A 27,464-nucleotide genomic window follows, 5' to 3' on the forward strand; every position below is an offset into this window, starting at 1 on the left:
TTTTTTTTTTACTTTATATTTATTACTTTTCAAAATTAACAATATAAGAAGCTTTTGTGACAGCAATCCAAGTGCTAACAAAGCAAAAAAATATAAAGAGGTAACAAAAAATAAAAATAAATTTAAATAGGACTAATTAAAGTCCACAAATAGGAGAAGATCCATAAGTTCCAAGCCAGAACAACTAAATAGGAAAAAATAAACTTAGAAATCTCACAAAAAGGATTGCAGGTTAACTACATCACAGACGGAGCAATCTAGGTTCCATGCGATCAGGTTCAAAGAAAATACACTTAACATTCTCAAACTGCAATAAACATTTACAAGGAAAAACAGATAATACAAAAAGCCCCAAGAGCAATAGCCTCCTGGTACATTGCCAGAAATTTATTTCTACGAGTCTGAGTGGCCCTAGAAGGATCTGGAAAAATCAAAATATTTTCTCCAAAAACAGAACATTTCTATGCCTAAAGTAAAATTTAAGGATGGTATCACAATCTTGAGAAAAGGTAAAAGCAACTAATAATGTCCCTCTAGATGAGATCATAATTTCAGCAGATCTTTCCAGATATGTAGACAAAGCTAGAGTATCAATATGTTCTGACATTTGAGGCTCTTTATTCCGTCCTTCTCTCACTGCCGATGGCAGAGTGAAGAACGTCTTTTGGAACGGATAAGATCTTCAGTAAATACTCCTTAAAGGAGCACATAAACTTAATCGGGAAAAATTTAATACTTGTAGATTTAAATATTTAGAAGCATTCTCCAGATTTTCCAACTTCTGTGTGGACAAATTAGCTTTGATCAACTCAGTTTGTACAGTCTCTTTAGTGTCTGAATGTTTTTCTAAAGCAGTAATCTTTTCTTAAGAAACCTCTAGAGATCTCTGGCTAAATTGCAAACTTGTGTGAATATTTGAAGTAAGTATAGTTAGAGAAGAAATTGAAGATTCTAATGTAACCAGAGGATTCCACAAGGAGTCTACCGTGTCAAAACTATGTCTTAAGCAGATGAGCTTGGTTAGGAGCAATAGTTGAAATTTCACCCCTAACAGGGGGACACACCATACTAGCAGCACCCGCCAGAGACCCTGACTCTATCATCTCCTGCTGCTCTTTTGTTAAGGACGTCCTGTATGACTTTACATCAGTGTGACCCTCTGGGGAAAACACAGAGCAGGACCCTTCAGCCGACACAGACATTGATGCTGCTACTGGTGTCAAAACAAACAATGGTGCACCTCCTTCACTATCCCTGAGAAACAAGAGAGGAGGAACCCCTACACCTCTTGAGAAAGATATTTCAACGTTGGAATGGAAGTTGGCTGGAAAACCTTCATTCAATGATGAACTTCCAAGAGCCATTGAACCTGCATGAGCCAAGGAAGTTAACTATAGTCTGCTGTCGCATAAGGACATCTCTGGGCAAGATTGAAGGAATTGCCCGGGGTCTACCTTTCTTCTTCACCATTGGCAAGACAAATGATACTTAGCAAGAAAATCAGCAGAGAGCTCCCAATGCGTCCTTCCTTCAAAATGCCATCTTGGATTTCTTCACATGTATATATTCTCTGCGAGTACTAATCATAGCATGTGCTTATAAAAATCCTGAGAAGTGGGTATTTTATAAAGAAATGGATGTACTCCGCTTCTGAAAATATTTGTGCGTGTACTTGCAATGCTGAATATTATATAAAATGGGCACGAACAATGTTATTCCTTGATTCACAAGCCTATCGGTGCTTCCAATTGCTCTTCACAAGCTATAAAGTTTTTATAGGCTCAAGGCACAATTTCATTGGTTCATCAAGAAAACGTCTTATCCAAAATGAGTTACAGATCGATTTAAAAAAATGTCAACAAATACTGCACCATGACGCAGGATCATTCATTGAATATGATTACAGAATTATGCTGCTGCTTTTACCATTCCAGCATGCGCATTCAATAGTTATATATTGTATTGTCTCACGTATACATACTCTTTGAGATGTTTAAAAGTTTTGCCTTTCAATTTAGGGGAACGAACCTGTTTTTAATCTCTTAGAAATATGTATGGCCCTTTACTGTGCACTTCTGATGCGTATGGGTGACAGTGTATGCTTCGTTGTATTTTTAGCTCACCCTAATTATAAACCTCAAGTCAGAAGTTCAAATGGCTTGAGGCGAACATAGCATCCTGGGCAATATCAGTCTTACTGCGGCTTCTTTCCCATCATTTATTCTTTATATCCTCATTCATTTTGTCTTAGAAAGATGCTGAGTTAGAAAACCCAGGCTGGGATGGAAATCTCATGATGATCGGAAGTTAGGTTTGCAACACTATATAAGTGAAACACAAACCAACAGAAAAGGTCAGAGGTGGGGGAGTACTGGGCCTCAGGTAGATCCTGATACTTTATTCTTCTTTTGTAATTAGTATCTTTGGAGCCAAAGATGATGATAAAAAAGCTGACACCACAATGTATCTGTATTATACAGGGAGCAGTTGGCCACTTTTGTCCTAGAATACCAAACCATCTGCGCTTTACATTTCTCCTTTTTGACAAGGTTATTCCTTTTTTTTTTTTCTTCTATCTGTGATAATCACCAGTGCCAGCCCAGAAGTAATGGTGTCTGTGGCTGCAAGCATGAAGCCAGCAATGCTGAGCTCTTACTGCGTAGGGCAAAAGACACGAAGCGTCAAGCACAACTGATTATTTTACTCTTTGTGGTTTACTGTCTGTCACCGTGTGTCATCCTACAGCCTGTTTACAAGTTTACAACTGCCAAACTCAGAGTACTGCCGCATCGCTTGATATTCTGACAAAAATTCATGTTCTCTCTTAAAACTCTGAGCACTTTTGCAGCGGGATATGTATTGGGATCTTCAGTTCATGCTGCTAACATGTTCAGGATTTATTGAAACAGCTGACCCTCATGCAGGCATTAATGCATATTAAGTGCCTGCACATTAACATGGTGTTAACATGCATGCATTAATTTTTATGCAGTTTTTTTTAGCATTATTGTACATTTACACTAAGAGACACATTTTCAATAGTCTGCATAAATGCGCGCATAAGTGGGCCCGCTGAGATTTACACTATGTTATAAACTATGTGGTGGTCGGTTTATAAAATACCATATATTTCTGCCCTGAACGTACATGCGCATATTTATATTGCAGGAAAATGCATGCTTTTTTTACCTAGTTTATAAAATTACGTGCATACACTTTGTGCATAAAATAATCAGAACATATGCGCAAAAACCCTGAGTTATACGCGGAGGCATGTGTTTTATAAAGAATGTGCATACTCTGTGCGCGCATGTTATAAAATTGGGGGTCGGCGCGCACAACGGGGTGCACAATTGTGCACCCTGTGTGCGCCGACGCCCGCGGCCTTCACCTGTTCCCTCCCAGGCCTCTCCGATTTCGAAGCGGCCTGGGAGGGAACTTTCTAACCTCCTAACCTCACCTCCCTTCCTCTTCCCCTAACCCTCTCGCCCCCTAGCCATATCCTAACCCCCCCCAAACCTTTATCTTACCTCTTGCGCCTGCCGGCACGCGATCCTCCAACACAGTAGCAAATGGCCCCGCCCCTTTTTTGAAGCCCCGGGACTTAGATGCGACCCAGGGCTTTACGTGCGTCGCCGGGCCTTTGTAAAATAGGCCCGGCGCATGTAACCCCACCTACGCACGTAAATCCAGCCCATATATTTTTAAAATAGGGAAATTAGGCACATTCAGTGGATTGATAAAAAAAAAAAAGTTGTTTCAATGCATTGCATGTATTCACACATAAGTCTACATACGCATGAATGTTGTGGGGTAGAGATTCGCATATTTTATAAAACGTGTGTGTATTATACACATGGGTTATAAAATACTTGCGTAGATCTGCTCTCTATCATATAGGTGCGAATATGCTGGCTGTTTGCAAAATAGCATATATGTGGGTACACGCTACTTACACACACAGATGCTGTTTTTACATGCATAACCCCCATGTAACTCTTTCAAAATCAGGAAATCAGGCCCTAAGAGGGTACCTTTCAAAGCTTTTAATGCACATAAAACATGGGTTTATAGGTGTAAAGGCTTGTTAGAGAATTGCGCAGCGTTTGTGCACAAAAGTGCATGCTTAAACCGATTTCACGCATACTTTCAGTTGTGTAAAAGATCGGCATTCTGGGGGAGGGTGGGATGGAGTTGGAATTTACATGCATACTTTTGATATTAAAAAGTATCAGGGTAATTGTCAGCGGAAAATGTAAACATAAAAGTAACAGCAATTTTCAAAAGCCCATTTACCTATGTTAAGTGCATTTAATGCATTTATTTGGCTAAGTAGCTGCAAATATGGGGATCTTCAGCAGCATAGCCATCCCATGTAAGTTAGCTGGATAAGACTTACATGGTTAACAACAGGGTCATTCATCAAAATGCATTAGGCCATTATCATGGGCGTTAGGGCCGTAATGTCCATGATAATGCCGTAACGCATGTGCTATTATCACATGCGTCGTGCGACGCAAATGTAAAATTTGAAAATTTATTCAAAGGGGAGGAGTTGGGGTGAGGTCTAAAATGAGAGAGAGAGAGAGCCTCTGGGGTGGCATACATAATTGTCATCTATATATACCACTATAGGAGGGTAACCTAGTAACTTGAAGTGAGGTTTTGGTTGTGGTATAGGGTTTGGGGGGCAGTTTTACGTGCACAGTCAGAGGTACGAACAGCACATTGCACATCAGTGAAAATTTGATGTGATTTGGATCGAGGAAAGGTACACAAAGATGAGATTTGTACATTGTACTCTCTCCCTAGCTTGATAGCACCCAGGTAGAGCGTGCATCAATCTAGGGTGAGAGTACATTGTAGAAATCTCATCTTTGTGTACCTTTCCTCGTTCCAAATCACATCAAATTTTCACTGATGTGCACTGTGCTGTTCGTACGTCTGACTGTGCATGTAAAATTGCCCCTCAAATCCTATACCATCATCAAAACCTCACTTCGAGTTACTAGATTACCCTCCTATAGTGGTATTATGAGAGTCTTATAAGGAAGTTCTCTCTCTCTCTCTCTCTCTCCAAAAATTATCAAGGCTGTGTCCCTTTTCCTTATCGTGAGTGTTATTCATGTGAAATTTATAGCTTTTTGATGAATCTAGGCCTTACTTAGCCAGCTATGTCTGAATGTTGACCTTAGACTGCTTCACTATGGCCTTGACTGGAAGGGTCATAGTGGCTCACTGGGGTTGTGCATCACGACCAACGGCATAAATATAACATAGAGCGACCAATGCTAGGCTATTACACTGTAGGGTCGGAAAGAACCTATGAGCGAAGAACTCATTAACTTGATGTGACTGCCTGACGGATACTGTGCCAGCCCTGGATCTGTCTTTTCAAGCCGGCCCTCATGCTCCCTGTGACAGTGCGTCACTGGGGATCCTCTGCAAACCGGTGCCTCTCCGAGTGTCTCCATTCTCCTGAGGGGCGTTCCATATTCCTTTCTTCTCTTCCTTGAGGGGAAGGCCGTGAACTCTTCCAGTTTTGTTTTAAAAACCTGAGAAAGGATCACACAATTTTCAAAGCATTTGTTTGAATGAAATAGTCAGTTGGACTTCTACTGCCCTGGGCTATCACTGTACATTTTAGCTTTAATAGGGCGCATCACTGATAAAAAAAAAACCAACCCAAAACCCAGGCTTGGGAATTCATTAGATTCACCATCCAGAAACTTCTTTTATTTCCTTTTTGGTCGTTGTTTGCTTATTAACTGCATACAGCTGGACAATGGTGCTACGTTTCATGCCAGCAGCCACACAGCACAGTCCTTATCTAACTCACAAAAGGAAGAGCAGCTTTTTCTTCTTCAAAGAATACATTCCTTGGCTGCCGTCTGGTCTGCTTGCCCACAGCCACCCCTCAGATTAATTTTCCCCCCTTTGCGCTGTGCCTTTTTCCAGCTCTGCAGTTCCAGTCATCAGAGGGTCAGACCAAAACCATGGCCCGTTAGGAATGAGCTGTCTGGCTGGCATTAATTTGAAAGAGGTTTCCTAATGATACAAAAAAAAAAAAAGAAAGGCACCAAGTCCTTCCTATGTGTCCAGCCTAGCCTTTCACCAGCTTTCCTCTCCACGACAGTAACGCTGCTTTGGATTAATGTCAGACTGCTATTCATTTTTGCAAATATGATGAAAAAGTCTAATCACATTAGTGATTTTTGGACCAAGCTAGACAGCTCCCAGGGCATTAATCCCCTTTGCTGAAAATCCACTCAGAGGTAGACAGGTGGGTAATTGAACTTTTAAGCAGTACCTCACAAAAGTGAAATAGATACTGCGGATGTTGTGTTGTTTTGTTTTTTTTTAATGCAAATAACTTTAAAGTTAAGGCTTTTAAAACTGTGTTTCAGTTTCCCTGGCTTGACAGAGCAGTATCAGGAATTATAATAGCTATTACTGGGGAGAAGGCTACATGTAGAGGTCCATATTCAAAAGTCATTTAGATGGATAATTTAAAAGTTATCCTTCTAAATGACAAAAAACAGCATATTTAGGGGGTCATTTTTCAAAGCGATCGCATGAGAAAAGTCCCTTTTCGCGTGCGATCACTAAAAAGGGGTGGCGTCAAGACCGGAACAGGAGGAGTCGGGGCGGCACCAGGGCGGACGCCGGGAGGAGATCGCGGGCAGCGAAAAGGTAAGAACCCTTTTCGCTGCCCGCCATCTTTTATGATGGCGCTATTGGGTGCAAAAGCTGGCAGCGATCGCACCGCAGAGGTGCGATCGCTGCCGGCTTTCACAGGCCCGCCCCCCGCTTCGCCCCCCTGTACCGTGCGATTCACAATGCAGCGGTGTCTTAGAAAATCCTTAGGCCTAGATTTTCTAAAAAGTCTGTTTTCGCGAGCGATCGCTTTGAAAAATGACCCCCTATGTGACTTATCTGGCTAAATTCTAGCCGGATATGTCAAGGGGAAGGCGGGAAACATTTCAGGAATATATTCAGAGTTAACCAGATAATTTATCTGGCTAACTCTGGTCATGCTATTGACCTGTCTGAAAGTTAGCTGGATACATTTATTTGTACATTGCTTCGAGTTTACCATAGGAAAGGCAGTTAAGCTTAAAATATAATTAAATAAAAAAATAAATATGCACTAAAACTCATGCTAACATTTTTTTATTGTGCAAGTCTAGAAAAAATGGGGTAATTTTGAAACTTTGCAGAGCTACACGCATAAGTCCTCTTTGAAAATGATTCCACGAAACTGAGTGCACACACTTACACCTGTTAAAACGACTGCACAAATTTCAAAATTCCCCAAGAAAAATATGTATGGAGGGGAAAACCGCTTCCCAACCCCATGCCGAGAAAGGCTCCAAGAAACATACGCATGAACAGGACATATGCGACCACGTTTACCCACATATTCAGGTCGATGCAATAATGGTGCGCGTTAAATGGGCGCTCATGCCGATCCACCTCTCCCGGGCGCCCAATTTAATATTTAAATTTTTAATATTTAAATTGGGTGCTGCGGTAAAAAGGAGGCACCCGGGGAAATTGCACGCCCCTAGTGTCTCCTCAGCTGTGGCTGTCAACCAGTTAAGAAAATGGATGCTCAGTTTTAGAGCAACTGTTTTCCTAACCTGAGCACAGCTACAGGTTAGGGAAATGGAGGCTCGTTAATTGAGAGTCCCTCTTCCTAACCTGACTGCCAGCACCCTTTTTTTAAAAAAGATGCGTAGCCGCACGTATCTTATAAAATCCGGGGTCGGCACGCGCAAGGGGGTGCACATTTGTGCAACCTGCGTGCGCCGAGCCCGGCGCGTGCTGCCTGTTCCCTCCGAGGCTACTCCGAAATCGGAGCAGCCTCGGAGGGAACTTTCCTTCCGCCTCCCCTCACCTTCCCCTCCCTTCCCCTACTTAACCCACCCCCCCGGCCCTATCTAAACCCCCCCCTACCTTTGTTGGCAGATTTACGCCTGCCAAAAGCAGGTGTAAATCTGCGCGCGTCAGCGGGCTGCTGGCGCGCCATCACCCAACCCGGGGGCTGGTCCGGAGGCCTCGACCACGCCCCTGGGCCGGCATCACGCCCCCGACACGCCTCCCGCCCCGCCCCAAAATTTGTGCCGCCCGCCCAACACGCCCCCGACACGCCCCCTTTGCAAAGCCCCAAAACTTACGCGCGTCCTGGGGCTTGCGCGCGCCGCCGAGCCTATGCAAAATAGGCTCGGCGCACGCAGGGGGGGTTTGGGGTAGGTTTTCAGGGGGTACACATGTATCTTACGCGCGTACCCCTCTGAAAATCTACCCCTTTTTGTACTCATCCAAAATTACTGTCTGCTGGGGGCAGGTGTTCATTTTGGCGAGTAAAAATGTGTGCGTCGGGCGCACATTTTTGTTTTCTGCATCAGGGGGAATGGGGAATAGATAATAGCCTCATCAACGTGCATTTACCAGTGATGAGCGCTATTACCTACACAAGTGATTTGATGTGCATTTTAGACGCACTAACCCCCATTTTGCATCAGGGGATATGGACGCGCGTCCGAAACATGCGTTGAGCCATGCGCTGCGGCCAGTACACGGTGTTGCATTGGCCCGATTGAGTGGGCAATTTTGTACAAGGTCATTTCTGCATGCAAAGCATTATTTTACCTGCGTAAATGCTTTTGAAAATGACTCTCCATACGTGAAAACTACCACGCCGCCTTAGAGGGAACGCACTAAATTTTAGAATGTATGTACAAACACTTACCCTCCACTGCATGCACTTGATAGTAGTATGCATGTAAACCCCAAAAACACCGAGCATCTCAGCAGACCTGGTCCCCTTTTTCTGCAGGCTCCTCCTTGTTGCTTCAAAATGGTAGAAAAGATATCGCAGCACAGTGGGCTCGGTTGTCAGTGCTGACAGACGGAGCACCTGGAGCTCAGGAGAGAGAATGGAATATGGAAGGGGGGATTAGCAACGGTTTCTATGTGTGTGCACATGTGGCGTAGGGGCCGTGGATGGTGCACGAGAAAGGAAAGAGTAGTTAGATCTAGCAGAGAGTAGAGGGAGAGGTGTAGGAGCATCGGAAGGAAAGTGGAGGCTTTAGGAAGGAGGGAATGCTGAGCCAGTGCTCAGTAAGGCCAGAGGAGGGACCCCAAATAGCCTTAAATTTGCCCCTTTAGTGCATATAGCATAATTTTTGTGCATGCTAAATGGCCTTAGTGTGCATGCTCACCTTTATTGCACAAGCCTGTTTTTTTTTTTCTGAAGTGCCAAAAAGCGGAATATAAATATAAAAAAAAATTATTTGCATAGGCCTCTTACTATAGACAGCACACAAGGTAGTGTAAATAGCCGAGAAAGAACTTAGGAATGGGACTTTCAGAAAATTTGCTTTAAGAAATTGTCGCTGCCATGTAAAATAAAATTACATCTGCATTTTTGCATTTTTCAGCACATACCTGGGTGAAAATTGACTGAACTCTTAATAAGTGAGTTGTCAAATAGAAACTTGAAAGGCTAGACCAAGCCTATTAATATAGATTGACCACCCTTCCATGTATACTCTGGCCAGTTTTTCAGAGCTAGGACCTAGATCTTGCAATCAGGGTACACCCTGAATAAATAAATGTCTGTTCTTTTTTCCCCCTACATATGCCAAGTAAAATCTTAATTAAAACTTTTAAATAAGTATGGCCTAGTTAAGAAGACCTGGTCAGTGATGGTTAATGCAGAATAATATATGTAAATATGTGTTACACCGGTATTGCCTACAATACAGGAATGCTAATGCATTCTTGTTTGGTGAGACGAGCATGGCAATTTTGTCACAAGTTGGAGGTTCAGCCTCTATTTTAGTAAGGGAACAGACCTGGTAGGGAGATGGGACCGGTATTGCTTTTCATGTTCTTAAAAACAGGAAAGGTTAAATTTTAATAGACTGGGAATGAAGGAAATGGCAGGTTATTCTTTGGTCCTTGGTCCTAGGTCTTTGATCTCATTCTTTTTCTTCCACGACTGTTCAGCTTGTCCTCTATCAACAGCAATAGTTGGCTGCTTTTAATAATACAGAACAGAATAAGGATTAAGGATGAAACTGAAGACCTGTCGGCCATTTTGAGAGCTGCCAGTTAGGTTTGACTCAGTCTGCTTTTTGGAGAATAGCCTGTACAGTTCTTCTCCCTTACTGCACTAAGGGGCATTCTCTCAATGTTTTGATTGACTGCTACTGCCTTAAAAATTTTTTTAGAGGCATGTCCACCACACTGTGCAGGCTACTGGGAGGGATTGCCTTCATGGGGTGCGGAGCAACCATATTGATCACAAAAAAATCTCAATTCTGCAAGTGATTTTTTTTTCCGACCAATGAGTAATTGGGGGGGCATTGTACCTTGATAGGAATAAATTCAAATAATGTTGAAAAATGTTAGTCCAGCCCGTAATGGGGTGTTGAAAGGAAGAACAAGTCATTTCACTCTCCATTGCCTCAGGTACCAACAGATCGTGAGCCCTGGATGTAACTTGCCCTTGAGCTACAATGAAAAGGTGTGAGCTAAATACATTAAATAAATAAAGGTGTCTGTTGCATTTATTACTGGAAGACATGGGGAGTGTGGATTTAATGGGGGGAACCCCAGAAACCGGCCTCCTTCACCGAGTTGGGCTTCAACCCCAGCTTTGAGTGCAGAAGCAGAACCTGTCTGGAACAAGCAAAAGACTTAAAATATGCAAGACAAACCTCCCACATCAAAACGGCCAGGCTGCTCGGAGAGCCATAAATAGGTATGATTTACAGGCTTTCCAGCCCAGCACCAGCTCAGCCTGCCAGTTTGTGCTAATGTGGCTCATTACTAGGGTCCCAGTCCTGATGTAAATTCTTGTTATGTGAGGTACTGCCTTTGCAAAGTGCCGATGAAAAGTTAGACAGAAAACAAATGTTGTGGTTGTTGTGAACCCAAGAAAGCTCCCTCTGTCATGTTCTCTTATCTCGCTGGCTATTTCTATTTGCGATGAGGGGAAATATAGTCTGGGGGAGAGCAGGGTCTCTCATGGGGAAACAGTGCGCCTTGAAGCTTTAAAAATGAAAAGGAAAAAGAAAAGTGAATGCTAAAGAAATCAAACTAATCTCTCAGGCCTAGCCACGTTAGGAAATTACTATCATTTGTAAAACGGTGTCTTTATTCAAACCGGCTCAGTGCCGTCCATGTTAAATTTTCTGAAACCAAAAATTAGCTCCGCCAATGAGAACAGGCTTAATGCCAATGGAGGTTTGCAGTAATGAAATGATTTGGCAGCGATGACCCTAGTGTTTAGCATTTAGACTGAGCTTTTCTTGGCCTGCTAGTTTTTGAGACTATTTTCTAAGCATATCTTAAAAAAAAAAAAACCTTCTCCAAACACTTTTATTGTTTTAAATGCATATTCAAACCAGTTTAATGCAGTTATGGTTAAACTAGTCTAAAACTGGCTTAAATTGCAATGTTTGGATTTTCAGATTTTGCATGTTTGTATATAGGGGTCAATTTTACAAAAAGCAAAGCAGAAAACTTTTCTTAAATTTGGCCACCTATTTGTGCGACTGCAGGTGTCCAGCTAGTTTAGCTGGCAAGCCCCTAAAATCCATGTTGAGCAGCCAAATGGAAAAGCCTGCTCCTGGCGTGTTTGCGGAGCCGCCCGCTTCTCTGACCGCCTAAATCTGTGCGCCTTCCAAATTTGGGCAGAGAAATGGAGCCGGCCGGTGGAGGGTAATTTGTGGTGCACGCGCAAGGGGGAATGTTTAATTTTCAGAGTTGGGTCAGAGGTTTACCCCCAGCTAGCTCGCAAACTTACGGGGTCATTCTTTAAACTGCAATTTGCCGTTATCGCGGACGTTAGCACCTTACTGCACGAGATAAGGCCCCAATGCACGCGATACCAGTCACAGCGGGGGCGGTACAGTTTAAATCAGGGGAAGGGGAGGAGCCTGGGCGGGGTTATGGTCTGGCAGCGCTGCGGGCGATAATGTTTTTCACATTATCGCCGGCAGTACCACGGGAAGTAACAACACCTTTTCCCGTGGCGCTATAGGGGCGTAAGTGTGCGGTCCAGCTGCAGCCATGGTGGACGAAAACCCGCCACCGCGATGCGGCCGGCTGCATACTTTTTCCCCTGCCCCTTTTTTTCCCATGGGGGTGAAAGTATCCCGGGGTTGGCTGGGTAAACCTTTGGAATTTGACCCAATAGAGAATTGTAAAAACAGTGAGCATCATTACGTACGTGTCCAAGAAAAAATGGATCACAGCATAAAAGAATTTCTATACTTGTCAGCCTCATCTAATTCTAGGAAACTGAAATGTGCTTATAGATAATTGAATCTGTTCATAAATGATCTCGCTACCAAAAAAAGTCTTTACTTCTGTAACACCAGGTTATTTATTATTTTATTATTTCACCTGACTGGAGATCTTTGTGGTTTATAAAGCTTGTGTATAATGTTTTCCCCCTAATAACACGCTTGATGAGTGTTGCTCAGCTTAAAAGAGTATTACAGCAGCTGAAAAGCTATACAAATTATGCACGATTCTAGGGAATATAGTGTTAGACTTTTGGTTGGAGGCTTTACTTTTGTTCAGCACAGAAACTAAGAAATTCTCTGTCTTGACTTTGAATCTGCCGCAAAGTTAAAATAGCCTGAAAAAAGAAGTCAAGAAACAAGTGGTAGCTGGCACCCTTTTATGGGACTAATTTAATACATCAGTGATGAGCTTTCGGGAATTATCCTCTCTTCACCAGGTCAGTGGAGAAACAGCTCGGTTAATTAGTACAGAGTCATCTAGGTCTTAGGCATAGGGGATAAGGCAGTAAAACTTTGCAGTTCAAAGGGCCAACAGCTGATAATGGATGAGGAAGCCAATGATCTTAAGTTCTTTTACCTTCCCCTGAGAAGCCCAGTACTGAGGTCATTAAGGGAAACTGCTCAAAGCAAGAGCACTCTCTTAACAACCTCCTTGCAATCGGAGTACTCAGGGGTGGTTCCATAATGAGGCAGGGTGAGGCAGCTGCTTCAGGTGGCAAGATTTTGAGGTGGCAAAACTGCCCCCTGAAATCTTCCTGCCATGGTTGCCTCACCCTTCATTCAGGCAGGAAAACCTGCAGTTGCTGGCGGCGGGGAGACTAGAGAGACCGCCAGCGTCCAAAAGAAGAGAAGAGAGACCGCGGGGGCCGCCTCCGGTGCCCAGGTCGGTGGCGGCCAAAGAAAGGGAAAGGAGACCGCGGTCCACTGCCGGATCCCAGACCGGTGGCAGCGGGGGGGAAGGCAGCAGACCGCCTCCAGTGCTCAGGTTGCCAGCGGCCAAGAAATTAAAAGAAGAGCGAGGGCGCAGACAGCCAAGGGGAAAAAAAAAAAAGAAAGGCTGCTGCTGGAGCTGGTGGTGGCCAACTAACAAGAAAGAGGCCGCGTGCACGTGCTGCCGGCAACAGAACCCAGGCTAGCGGTGGCAGAGAGAGGAAAAAAAGCCGTGGCGGATTGTCAAAAAGAAAAAAAGAGAGACTGCGGGCCGCCACCGGATCACAAGCCAGCAATGGCTGAAGAACAAGAAAAGGTACAATTTGTACGTGTGTGTGTGTGTGTGGCAGCTAGCTTGGTGGGGGGGGGGGGGGGGGGGGGGGGGGTGTGTGGGGATGCAGCTTGTGAGTGTGATTGAGACAGTGTATGTGTGTATATGTGTGTGTGTATGACAAGGTGGGTGTGTGTATGAGAGGGAGGTGGGAGTGTCTGTATGAGTGGGTTTGTGTATGTATGAAAGTGGTGTGTGTATGAGAGGGTGAGCGTATGTACGTATATATGAGGTGGGTGAGGGTGTGTGTATGTATGGGTGAGTGTGTATGTGTGTGGGGGTGTATGTGTGTTTGCGTATGAGAGGATGGATGGATGGTGTGTGTATATGTGTGTGTGTGTGTGTAAGAGAAGGTGGTGAGGTGTGTATGTATGTATAGGTGGGTGGGTAAGGGTGTGTATGTGTGGGTGTGTGGGTGAGAGGATGGGTGGGGTAGGGTGTGTGTGTGTAAGAGAAGGTGGTGGGGTGGGTGTGTATGTATAAGTGGGTGGGTAAGGGTGTGTGTATCTGTGGGTGTGTGGATATATGTGAAGGGGTGGGTGTGTGTGTGTATGAGAAGGTGGTGTGTGTGTGTATGAGAAGGTGGTGTGTGTGTATGAGAGGGTGAGTGGGGTATGTGTGTGTGTGTGTGTGTGTGAGAGAATGGGTGAGGTAGGGTGTGTGTGTGAGGGGGTGGGGTGTGTGTGTGTATGAGAAGGAGGTGGTGTGTGAGTGTGTGTGTATGAGAGGATGGGTGTGTGTGTATGAGAAGGTGGTGTGGTGTGTGTGAGATGTGGGTGGGTAAGGGTGTGTGTGTATGTATAGGTGGTGGGTGAGGGTGTGTGTGGGTTAGGGTGTGTATGTGTATCAGTGGATGGTGTGTGTGTGTATATATGAGGGTGGGGCTGGGGTTGTGTATATATGAGAGGGTGTGTGTGTATGTATGGGTGTGTGTATGTGTCTGGGGGTTGTGTGTATGTATGTATGTGTGGCTGGGTGAGAGTGTGTGTATGTATATATGAGAGAGTGTGTGTGTGTATCATGTGTGTATGGAAGAGGGAGAGAAGTGAATGAGTGTATGCATGTATGGGTGTGTGTGTGTGTATAAATGAGAGGGTGTGTGTGTGTCTGGGGGTTGTGTGTATGTATGTGTGGCTGGGTGAGAGTGTGTGTATGTATATATGAGAGAGTGTGTGTGTGTGTGTGTGTGTATCATGTGTGTATGGAAGAGGGAGAGAAGTGAATGAGTGTATGCATGTATGGGTGTGTATGTGTCTGGGGGTTGTGTGTATGTATGTATGTGTGACTGGGTGAGAGTGTGTGTATGTATATATGAGAGAGAGTGTGTGTGTGTGTGTATCATGTGTGTATGGAAGAGGGAGAGAAGTGAATGAGTGTATGCATGTATGGGTGTGTGTGTGTATATATGAGAGGGTGTGTGTGTGTCTGGGGGTTGTGTGTATGTATGTGTGGGTGGGTGAGAGAGTGTGTGTATATATGAGAGGGTGTGTGTGTGTCTGGGGGTTGTGTGTATGTATGTGTGGGTGGGTGAGAGTGTGTGTATGTATATATGAGAGTGTGTGTGTGTGTATCATGTGTGTATGGAAGAGGGAGAGAAGTGAATGTTTGCATGTATGGGTGTGTGTGGAAAAGGGAGGGGCGGAGTGAGAGGAGGGGGAGCCATCTCATCCCTCGCCTCAGGCAGCAGAATGCCTTGAGCAGCCCCTGGGAGTACTTAAAGGGAAGGAGTTTGGCAATGCACAAGGACAGGAAAACATTTGAAATTAGGATGATCAAACGCTCTGAAGTAAACTCAGAAGGATTTAATAAAGACCTTGGCTTTCTCACCATTTATCAGATATAGGCTCTCTGAGCTGCAGAGCTGCACTGTCTCATCACCTCTGGCATTCTCTGCTTCGCACTTTCACTTATTGAGCTGTAATGACAAACGTATATGCCTAAGACCTAGAGGAGTCTGCACTGTTTAAAGCCAGCAATCCTGCGCTATTTCTTCACTCACCTGATGAGGAGAGGTTAGCTCTTGAAAGCTCGTCACAAATGTATTAAATTAAGTCAATAAAAAGGTGTCACCTGCCACTTGTTTGCTTGACCCCTTAATTCCATGTATCCAAGTGGACTAACATGGAAGCCTCAAGCCTTTGCTGTAAAAAAAAGGAATGGTAGCCTGCATTTTTAGCTGTCCATTTGAAGCAGAAAGAATGTTGTCAGCGCCTTTGTGTATGCACCCGCCTGTACGGGAATTTGTGGTAGGCACTAAAAATATCCAATGTGCCCTTCTTTTCTTTTCATGCACAGCTCAGTGAAGCACACCAGATGGCGCTGTCCTCCATCAGTTATGTAGGCTGCTCCCTGTCCATCTTCTGCTTGACTATTACTCTGGTCACATTCGCCATACTGTCGTAAGTAATTTAACTTTTTTTTACATTTTTTTATTTTTTACCCGCTGAGCAAATACTACCCTGAAGTTTTATAGAAATATGTAATTTTATAGGCACCAGAAAGAGTAGATCAGTTGGGCACAGGGCTGGTGATAGCTTTCTTGCTGCCCTGTGTGAATAATTACGTGCTGACTGCTCCCCCACCATTCATTCATTCATTCATTCATTCATTCATTCATTCATTCTCTGCCCTGGGACCTAAAAGCTGACACCATCTCCCCCCCCCCCCCCCCAACCCCATGTCTGGTGCAAGGGTATTAGGGTGCCTCAGGTGAACCTTATAGCTTTGCACAACGCACCCCCCGCCCCATGCCACACACACAGTTGAGTTATGCATTTATATTTTACATGAAAAATATCACTTACATTATATTTACATGCACTGTTGTGATGCACACCGGAAATCCCTGCAAAAAAGACATCTGGAACCCATATGGTATTAGGCCTGTTGTGATGTGTGTTGGGTGTGGGCTTGACCCTTTGAAAGTCCGAATACACTAATACACTTCCTATTAGGAGACTGCCTCACCTCAGTCACACATGCAGAACATAAACAGATCCTCACCAAATTCAGAATAGAGAAACCATAAAGTAGAAATACAAACGTGCAGAGAAAAACTGAACTGGAAACCGCAAGAAGCCAGACAATCTATGCAGTGCAAAAATGAAAAAACAGAACCATCACCATTCCTCAAACATAAACAATAAAAATAAAGAAATAAAATAAATGCATAATCATAATACTAAAAACATACTAATAATATTATTTTAAAAAAGCTGATGAATAAAAGATCAAATAATTGAAAACTTATATATAGATGTATTTAAATGTCCTATAAAATATTTCAAAACAGCAGACACAGCAAATAACACCCGAAAAATAAAACTAAAAAAGATTTTAAAAATTCATGCTCTCCATACTTGGGAACTTTCATTTCCAGTCACCCCAAGATTGTCAAGGATTAGTGGAAGAGGGATGCACAAACTTTCTCCTCTTTCTTATACACACCCACACATGTGCTCTCTCTCAGACAAACTCGCAGATATCTCCAGCTTTTCTTTGTTTGGAATCTACCAGCAGCATTAGGTCCTGATCTTCATTTCAGCTGCTGACAGGTTGGAATCCACCTGTAGCACCCATTCTCTCTCTCTCTCTCTCTCTCACACACACACACACACACACACACACACACACACACACACACACACACACACACCTCCCATTCATATACATGCACACACTGAAGGCAGACCCCCCTCTCTTTCTTTTGCCACCAACCTCGTTCCTCTGCTGTCTCTGTCACTGCTGCCGCGAGGCTATTTGGGAGGTGCCGAGCGCTGCTACTGGCATTGAAGCCTATTCTGCTGCCTCTTCTGTGCAGGCCCCTCTGTATTAAAAATGTGAGGGGCTTCCTGTTCCTTCATGCTGATCTCGTACATTGTGAGATCGGCATAGAAAAAGTGCTACTCTTGCATATTCCCAAAGATTACATGTGCTAATCACTATAAATTAAAAAATGATTTTTTTTCACCTTTGCTGTCTGATCTTAGTTTTCTAATTGGTTGGTCACAGGCTTTTTTTTCCACCTTCCCTTTCTTGGTCTTTTGCTAATTCATTTTACAGGGTCTCTTTTTTTTCTGGTTTTTCTCTATCCATCTGTCTTCTTCTTTTCTTCCCTCAAACACATACTCAGGCTCTCATTCTCACACGCTGTCTCGCTCTCTTTCACATATACACACACAGGCACAGGCTCTCACACTCACATGCATTCTCACACACACAGTTCTCGCCCTCAAATGCTCTTTCTCATACATACATAAATACACACCGTTTCTCTTTCACATGCTGTCTCACACAAACACAGGCTCTGACTCTCACATGCTGACTCACACAAACACACAGGCTCTCACTCTCACATGCTCTCACACACACACACACACACGGGCTCTCAGATGCTGTTTCTATGAACATATAGGTTCTCATTCCAACACACATTCTCTCAACTCTCTCTCACACACACAATCTCTCAAGTCACATACACACACACACTCTACAGGGCTTCAGCCTCTCTCTCACCTCTTGGCCTTTTCTTCAAGGGTTGCCGCAGGATGGGCTCCGTGGCAGCCCTGATCTTTTTGGGCCGCTGCGAGGTGGGATCCTCAGCAGCCCTGCTACTGGGCCTCCTCTTCTCAGGCCAGCGCAAGGTGGGCTCCACGATGGCCCTGCTACAAACGCCACTGCTCCTCTGCCACATGGTTGATGCTCCTCCTTCTTCCTGCCCGCGCAGCTCTGGCAACGTATTTCTTCCGGGGCCGCACAGGCAGGAAGGAGGAGAGGCACCTGGATGTGAACTTTTCTTTGGGCCATGGTACGATGAACTGCACCACAGCCCCGCAGATCTTCCGGCTGGCACACAGCATCAAAGTAATGCGCCCCCCCCGCTCCCTCTGGTACGAAATTGCTTCCTGCTTTCTCTGCTGCCGGTGGACCTGATCGACCGGCAGCAGAAAAAGAGAAATTCTTCTGTTGTCGGTGTGATCGGGTCTATTGGCAGCAACATGAGCCTCTCCCTGCTCCCGAAGCCGCCCCACCGGGTGGGCCGCCCTGTACCATTGCACGGTTTACACACCCGGTGGCACTGGGCCTGGTTGGGCAGTAGAAAGCTCAAAGGAGGGAGATGACTGGGGAGAGTCTGTGGAAGGTGCAGTGTGGCAGAGGCAGCTAAACTAGCCCCGTGGCCCAAGAGATCCTGATCATAAAAGTTGTTAAAAGGGCTTGATTCACTGCAGCTTTTCTCCCTCTCTCTATGGAAAAAGACCTTGAAGACTCAGACCCAGGGAGAGTCAGTTGCAGACAGCACGTGTATACGCTCCCTTTGGTGTAGACTTTCTCCAAAACTTTTAAAGTTGACTTATGTGCACAAGTGTGCTTTGAAAACTCATGGCATGTGTGTGGACGTACGTGCACAAAGTTACACTTGCTCCTGAGAATCGCAAAGCATGCGCTCAAACGTTTCCCCATTCCCAACTCCCCCCTCCCCCCGGAGAATGCCTACTGTGATTATGGATAAAAGCCTGCAGGAAATCATGTTTTGCTGATTTTCAACGTGCCTTTTACGTGTATAAAAATGGATTTTATGCACAGACTTTGAAAATCAAGCCCTGAATGTCTAAAGCTCATTCCGTTTTTCTCTGCATGCTAACTCCTAATCCATCACAGTCCACTTTGCCTCAAATGTGTGGGTGGATATAATGCCTATTTATCCGCCAGGTTACAAGAGATGTACATGGTTCCATCTACTCTGCACCAAAATCAGTGTTGTTTAAACTCTGCCCCTATTCAGAATATCCTGAATGGAGAAACAAAATGTACTGACCTTGTAGAGAAGGTCACCCTGTCTTTCATCTGCTGGTCCTGGTTGCTTTCAGATTCTCTTGACGTCCTGTCCTTCCTGGCGGGGCAGGGGGGAGAAGGGGGGACAGTCAGAAAACAGTACATGGAGCCCAGGCTCAGGGACTGCCCTGGTAGGAGGCTCTAAAAGCTATGATGTGAACTTTAAATAGATCTTTTTTTTATGTCTCGCCGTTTTAAATATTTTGTCTCTAAAAGAAGCATGGATAGAAGCTGAACTATCACAGAAGAGAGCAAATCATTCACATGCATGACAATGCAGTTTTGTTTTCTTCTTTGATTTATGCAGTTATTCAAAAAGCAATGATGATGTCATCAGTATGCGACAGCTGCTCAGTTGGGAGGGGAAAAGGCCATTGTATCAGTATTTCTAAAGCTAAAATAGGGTTTAACAATGGTAGAGGTTAGTAGGGAACCAGCAATACATTTAGTGGAAAAGGTTGAGATTTCTCCTTTAAGATGCCATCGAGAAAGTGCTTTCTGTCAATCCATGCAAACATAAGACTTTGGAAGACTCTGACCTACCTGTCTTCTGAAAGCAAAGATCCATCATTCTAAACACCATCTGCTCTCACTCTGCCTCGTGCTAAGGTAAAATTGCATTATTTAATTTCCACTAGAGGCCATAGCATTTCTTGAATGTTTGAAGGGGCAGTTTCAGCTAATGGTTATCCCATGGCTGAGAGCGATAGAGAGTGTGGAATCTAGCAGACTCTTCAACTTGAGCTGCATAATGTGACGGTGGGTAATCCTTTCCTAACCATGCTGCCCCTCTGAGTATTTGAGGTTTGTGTAAGGCTTTTTTTTTTTTTTTAATTACTAGAGAGGATACTGGCACTGGGATCAAAACTTTCTTGAATTGTTAATTTAGGGCAGAGCATAAAATGTAGGCAGCTTTGGGGTATTTGTTTGTTCTGAACTTGCCTTCTCACCCAGGTGAACCTGACCTGGGTGACATCACAGTTGCCATCATTGTAGGAAACTACCTTTGCATGCACCATAGGTGCAATCTAACACTGTATTATAAGAAATAAGTACTCAAAGAGATGACCCTTGTGTGTGTTTCTTCTCTGTTAGCTCTGTCAGCACGATTCATAACCAACGCTACCATATTCATGCCAACCTTTCATTTGCCATCCTGGTTGCACAGATTCTGCTCCTCATCAGCTTTCGATTTGAACCCGGAACGGTAAGTGATCCATACAGGCAAACAGAAACTTGCAGCAAGCAATTGTGATCCCTCAACTGAGTTCCAAAGTTGAGTGGAGCAAATCCAAATCCAAGTGCGTAAACCACACAATCCAGGCATGCCAGAGTGGGCAACAGCAGATGGTTGTCCAGCACCCGAGCGGGCTCGAAATGGGGATTTCAACATCCTCGTTAGGGCTTTCCGTGCTTGAATCAGATTAATAAATGGACCCTTTCTTTGACTGTCTCCATTGACAACTTGCATTGTGCAACAAATTTTGTGTTTGTAATCAGGTCCCTGATATATGGTGAAATGTATTGCGCTGGGTCTTAGCCAGTCAATCAGCATCCAGAGATTTGCACAAAGATGATCTTCTTAACCGAGCATGCATTCAAATTCAGAATGATGGAAAACGTTATACGCAGATTCCTTGCTGTGCCGATTGGGTGGAAAAACAATCTTTATTTTCTGATTCAACTGAGTGCCTCACAGCTCAGTCACTCTGTTGCTCAGAAAACCTCGAACCTATGAAACTAGAGAATCAGAAAACAATTTAATCACACATTTATTTAAAATGGCTTTTCTCTCTGGCCTTCTAATGTAGCATAATAGGTACAGCGCAAAAGCTGAGAAACATTATTCAGTGACGGCGGAATCAGATAATGGGATAGAGTGCAGCCTCTGACCTTGGAGTGCCCTATTCAGTAATAGACTCATGCTGTTTCCTTGCACTTGGAGGAAGTAATCTGAGTTAGATTAAAAGCAAAGCTGGAAAAGAAAAGAAAAGCTGAAACTCACAACAAAATATGGCAGAAAGGAGCCAAAATCAATGTTTAATATTACAGTTTATTATTCAGAAATCATTTCTATTCCAGGGCACTTGGCACATGGAGCCTCAAATCAGAACACTGATTATCTAATATCAACAAAGACTATTTTAAAGTCAGATCTGTTTAAAGCATAGCTCAGCCTTGGAAGTGGCAGACTCATTTAGGACAATTATTTGTTTACTGCACAAAAGGTTTTTCAAAATGTCTTATGCAAAGATACAGATTTGGGAACTGGAGAAGTGTTTGCCCATTGGCAAGCAAACCCTGGAGGCAGAAAAGGCTTCAAAGAGATGAAACTTTGAGGAAGGACTGGAAAGGAAAGCAGTGGAGTGGATGGCAAAATTGATTCCATCACAGCAGGGGTGAGAAGAAGGTAGGAAGGGTTGGGTTGGTGGTTACGGAGGAAGAAAAGGTAGCAGCTGGCAGAAGTACAGATACATTGGTCACCTCGGTGGAAGGGACCTGTTTGATCTGGAAAATGCATGCACCGCAACGCCTTTGGATATTCCTTATGTTGGCCTGATAGAAGAAAACCCAACCTGCCAAGGATCCAGTTATCTCCAATTCTGAACTATGCACATTTATATACACTCTAGACCAACGGCGTAAGAAGTCAATGTACTAAGCTGTGCTGAAAATCACAAAGGCAGGGTCGCACATTAAAATCACTAACGGAGCATGTTAAATGGGATAATAAGTTCGATTTGCCCACTTGACGCACATAATTTTGCTTTTTTCGCCAACAGCAAAGCAGCTCATTAGCCATGATCACATGGTTCTCGAGCCCGTTGACAGCTACGGGCTCGGAAACCGGACGCCGGCAAAATTGAGCGTCCGGTTTTCGACCTGACCGCTGCGGGCCGACTTCAATTTTTTTTTTTTTTACTTTTGGAATGTTTCGGGACCTCCAACTTAATATCGCCATGATATTAAGTTGGAGGCTGCACAGAAAAGCAGTTTTTACTGCTTTTCTGTGCACTTTCCCAGTGCCCGAAGAAATTAGCGCCTACCTTTGGGTAGGCGCTAATTTCTGAAAGCAAAATGTGCGGCTTGGCTGCACATTTTGTTTTTTGAATCGTGCGGGAATACCTAATAGGGCCATCAACATGCATTGCATGTTGCAGGCACTATTAGGTTCAGGGATTGGACGCGTGTTTTCGGCCCCTTACTGAATAAGGGGTAAGGAAAAACACGCGTCCAATGGTGGGTTAACAGTGCACTCCGTTGTAGCGCACTGTACTGTATCGGCCCATTAGGAGCAGGCGTAACTTCCTTCGTTTAGCTTGTGCATGTTCAGGGTGACTTTACCCCAACATTTTCATAGTGCTTCTATGTGCACAAAGTCACTTTGAAAAGTAGCAGTAAAGTCTGCACATAGTAGCTACATGCAGACTTCCCTGCTATATACAATGTCATAAAATTAACCTCATAATGCCCAGTGATTAAGCGAAAAGCTATAAAATTTATGGCAATTTTACATATATCACACCGCTAAAGAATCAATATAATATAGTGACATATAAAGTAATTATCTAGAAAATTCTTTATTTTTTGCAAAACATCAAATTGTAAAATCTCATTTGTTTCACAAGATATACATAGAACCAACCCAGGAACAATATATACCCCACATTATACATAAAACAAACATTCACACATCCATCCACACATTAAAAAAATTACAGCATTCCTTTCTTTAACTTCTTTAACTTTTTACAAAACTCCTGACATGTTTTGCTATAAAAGCTTCTTCAGGGGAGCGTACATCCAATTCGTACAATTAATATTCCTGAGTACTTGTACAAAGCATTTTCATGCCACTTCGTCTTCAAAGCATGTAGTTCTTCTAATTAAATATCATATACGTGTATCTTTTCATATTCATCTTTCTACAAAATATAATTCACATTCAAAAAATATTTTATAACATTATTTTTTCCAAAAAAACTAACAATATATATATATATGTATAACAGCAAACCTCAAGTCCTGATCCTGAGATTTCAGGTATATCCACAGAGGAAATGCTATCCTTCAATTTTCATGTATTTCAAATCTGTAATAGTTGAATTTTAACCCACAGAATTAATTCACCACACAAACTACCAAATCATACAATGTACACCATAAACAGTTGGGGGAGAAGTTGAAACTCACCACAAACGCATGAAACAAACCCGCGTCTTTTCCACGTATGTTACGTCAAACTTTCCAGCTGTTCAAATCAATCCACAATGCAACCACCCCAGACCAAATTTAAAGGGTAAGAAAACCAATCAGATATCGCCAATTCAAAAACACGCCACCCAATCAACTTTCTCGTTTAGACCTACCGGAGCCAAAGTTTTTAGAAAAAAGATCCATTGCTGTTCTGCCTGTAACAAGGTCTTAATAATATTTCCTCCTCTCCTGTTACTAATCCTGTTACGAAAAATCGCAAGTCCTCCACTGAATGCTGATACCGCTGCCAGTGCTCCACCAACGGAGCATTGGCCACTACATTCTGAATCTGGCTACAATGTTCTGCAATATGTATTCTAATTTTTCTAGAAGTCTTCCCCACATAAAACAAATCACATGGGTATCGAACAAAATTTTTCTTCCTGATGTCGGATGAACAAAATACTCTACTGATAAAGAGAGTTTACACACCTCGCAATTCATACACGGACTATGTCCTGTCAGAACTGATTCAGGTGCATTTTGCAATACCACATCTGAATGTACCAATATATCTCTCAAATTCTGCGATCTACGAAAGGAAAAAAATCGGAGGGTCATTTAATCCTGAAAAACCTTGTACTAAATGCCAATGTTTCGTAATTTGAATCAAATCTCCAACTCTATTAGAGAAAGGCAGAACACAAACCAATGACGGGGATTCACAAGACTTCCGTGGAGTCAAAAGGAGATCCCAATTAATATATCATGCACTTTTGTAGGCATGACGTACTACTCGATCGGGATATCCTCTTGCAAAAAATCTCTCTGAGGTCTCTAGCATGTTTTTTAAAAGCTCCCATGTCAGAACAAATTCTTCTTTCCTTTTGTAGAGCGTGGAATTTGAGAGATATATTGGTACATTCCAATGTGGTATTGCAAAATGCACCTGATACAGTTTTGACAGGACATAGTCCGAGTATGAATTGTGGAGTGTGGAGTGTGTAAACTCTCTATCAGTAGAGTATTTTGTTCATCCGACATCAGGAAGAAAAATGTTTTTGAAATCAAAGACATGTCATTCAATGTCAGTTGTCTATATTGTTCGATGCCCATGTGATTTGTTTTATGTGGGGAAGACTTCTAGAAAAATTAAAACACGTATTGCAGAACATTGTAGCCGGATTCAGAATGAGGTGGCCAATGCTCCGTTGGTGGAGCACTGGCAGCGGTATCAGCATTTGGTGGAGGACTTGCAATTTTTCGCGGTCCAACAGATTAGAAACAATAGCATTGCTTCCGTGGATATACCTGAAATCTCAGGATTGGGACTTGAAGTTTGCTGTTATATATATATATATATATATATATATATATATATATATATATATATAGTTTGGTTTTTTGGAAAAATGAAGTTATTAATAATGTTTTTTGAATGTGAATTATATTTTGTAGAAAGATGAATATGAAAAGATACATGTATATGATCTTTAATTAGAAGAGCTACATGCTTTGAAGATGAAGTGGCATGCTTTGTTTGAATGACTAAGCGAAGCACGCTGAAAATGAAATAGCATGTTTAGTTTTGCGAAGGTCCACGCAGCTTGGTACATTGGCCTCTGCGGTAATTGTTTCTGTGCATTGCTTGACAATTTCAGATAAAATGAGTATTGGGACATCTGTCTCTTGCTCAGTCATCTTCTAATTTGGATAAAACAGGCCCTCCAATAGCAATAACCCCTACAGTTCTGGCAGGGAAGTATATTAATAATATCCTAGCATTAATTACATAGCTTCATTTTTAGGTTTTGGTATAAAGATGTAAAGTCTTTTGATGCCTGCCAAACAGGGACAAAGAGGACCTGTCTTAGGGCTAATCTTTGGGCAGTGTGCCTTAAATATGTAATGTTAAAACATATATACATTCCTAAAACATCTGCAGCAGATGATGCTAACTTGCCAGGGGTCTTCAAGGATTATCAGAGCTTTTATTAATTGTTTAAGACCTTGGACTGAAACTGTCCTGGCCAGTGCTTTAAGCTAATGAGTTTGGGTTATTTCAGAGATGATTGCTGGCTTGTAATCCCATGGACAGTTGTATAGAAGGATGTAACCTGTACTGTTGGCCCTCATCCTTAAATCCTGGAGAATTACAAGAAAGCAATCTCTCTCTCCAGTGGGATATAAAGGAAGCAAACTTTGACAAGATTTAGTTCATGTGACTTAGTTCTCTTTGCTCTTAACTTTCAAATGGTATCTGGTTTTGATCCCGTAAATTTCTATCAAGCACTGTGAAACTCACCATGTCTCGGAAAACTTTTCCTGCCTGGCCAGGTCTTTCGTGCAATGTTTGAACTTTAAGTCAAAGCAGCTATCATTAGTCTAATGTCGGGGACGTTGGACATTAATTTGTGCCTGGGAGCGCTTCCAAGATAGCTGCAAAGTGGCATTCCCAAAGGGAATATTTAATGAGGAAGGACATGAATAATTAGATGGTTCATAAAGATTATTGGGAATTGAAATAAACCATTGAGTGCCTGCTATGCTGACATGAGGCTGACTATGGAGGGGCCTGGTGTCAGTGGAGTGTGGCCTCAGCTGTGCTGTCTTGTGCGTATCTGATGCCCTCCCCAAGTCCTTTTGTGCCAGGGCTTGTTAGATATGTCTTCATTTATCAATGACTTTACTGTCCTGATAAAGGGAGTAGAACTCTTCTTCTTCCTGTGCACTGTGCAATAAAAGCAACTCAATGTCCAAGTTCAAAGACAGCAACCAAGAAGAAGCTTCTGCTTCAGCTATTTGCAGTACCCATAGTCCTTTCTGAAATTTGTGCAGGGGGGCAGTCTTATTATGAAATCAGAGGTTTGATCTGCATGATGACAGTCACAAGAAGAATGGTCTTTAAGCTTCCTTTTATGAAGACTGTAGGCTACCCTGCCAGATTCAGTGGAGTCTGCACCTCTGGTTTTTCTCGGTACATGATCTCAGCCTGTTCTTCATGGTCTACCCGTTATGTGTTATTACTGTTCTACAAATTAATGACAGCAAAGTTGGGAAAAAGTAGCTCAGAAGTATATTTTTTTAAAGCTATCTATAAATGTATTACACCAGCCAAAAAAAAAGTGTATCACCTAACATTTTGTTGACCTTTATTTCTACAATAACATTGCTGTAATTACTCATACTGCACATTTTAGAAAAGTGTTTCAGCTTACAGGTGGTGTGGTCTTTAAGGGCGAGGTAAATAAGAAGGAGGGCAGAGAGTGAAGGAGGGCAAACATGGAGTGCAGCATCTCCCTCCAAATATAATAACCGATAAAGCAGACCTCATAACATTCGAAAAGGCTGTAATAATTTGGGATGTTTATTTTCGGGGGTTTTTTACATTTAGATTTTGCTTCATGCAATGTTTGTTTTCTTTTCCTTACTGAACTGAAATAAGGATTAAATTAATCCTCCCTCCCTCCAAAGATAAAAACAAAAAGAAACAAACCTCTTTACCTTTCCCCCCCCCACCTCAGGCCACGCATACTCCTTTTGTGGAGGCCTCTGATATAGAAAAGGGCGGAAGCGATCCCCAGTTGCCAGCGCACGGTTGGAAAATGGCACCAGCTAGCCCCGAGAGCGACGCCAGTTCGTTGTGTGGTTGTACAAGATTAGGCCATTCAACAAAATGGTGCCGGCCTCGGGAACTGGCGGTGTTGGAGTAACTGGGGATTGCTTCTGCCCCTATCAGAGACCCCTGAGGGAGGGTTAAGCATGTTCAGGGATGAAGGGGGGGGGGGGGACAGGGTGAGGAGGCCTAGGAGAGAGGGGGACATTTTGTCTGTCCTTTTATTTATTTA

The 27,464-nt window shown here is 43.2% G+C and overlaps 1 protein-coding gene across 2 annotated transcripts in view; it reads left to right on the forward strand.

Annotated features, from left to right (window-relative positions):
* ADGRD1 (adhesion G protein-coupled receptor D1) overlaps positions 1-27,464 on the forward strand; it is a 268,529-nt gene that overhangs the window by 158,314 nt on the left and 82,751 nt on the right. For both annotated transcript variants that reach the window (XM_029571131.1, XM_029571132.1), the window contains 2 exons: positions 15,883-15,986; positions 20,515-20,626. In XM_029571131.1, the coding sequence (XP_029426991.1) occupies positions 15,883-15,986; positions 20,515-20,626 (216 nt within the window). The remainder of the gene's footprint in view (positions 1-15,882; positions 15,987-20,514; positions 20,627-27,464) is intronic.

Source organism: Rhinatrema bivittatum, chromosome 11 (assembly GCF_901001135.1).
Source record: "Rhinatrema bivittatum chromosome 11, aRhiBiv1.1, whole genome shotgun sequence".
Classification (NCBI taxonomy): domain Eukaryota; kingdom Metazoa; phylum Chordata; class Amphibia; order Gymnophiona; family Rhinatrematidae; genus Rhinatrema; species Rhinatrema bivittatum.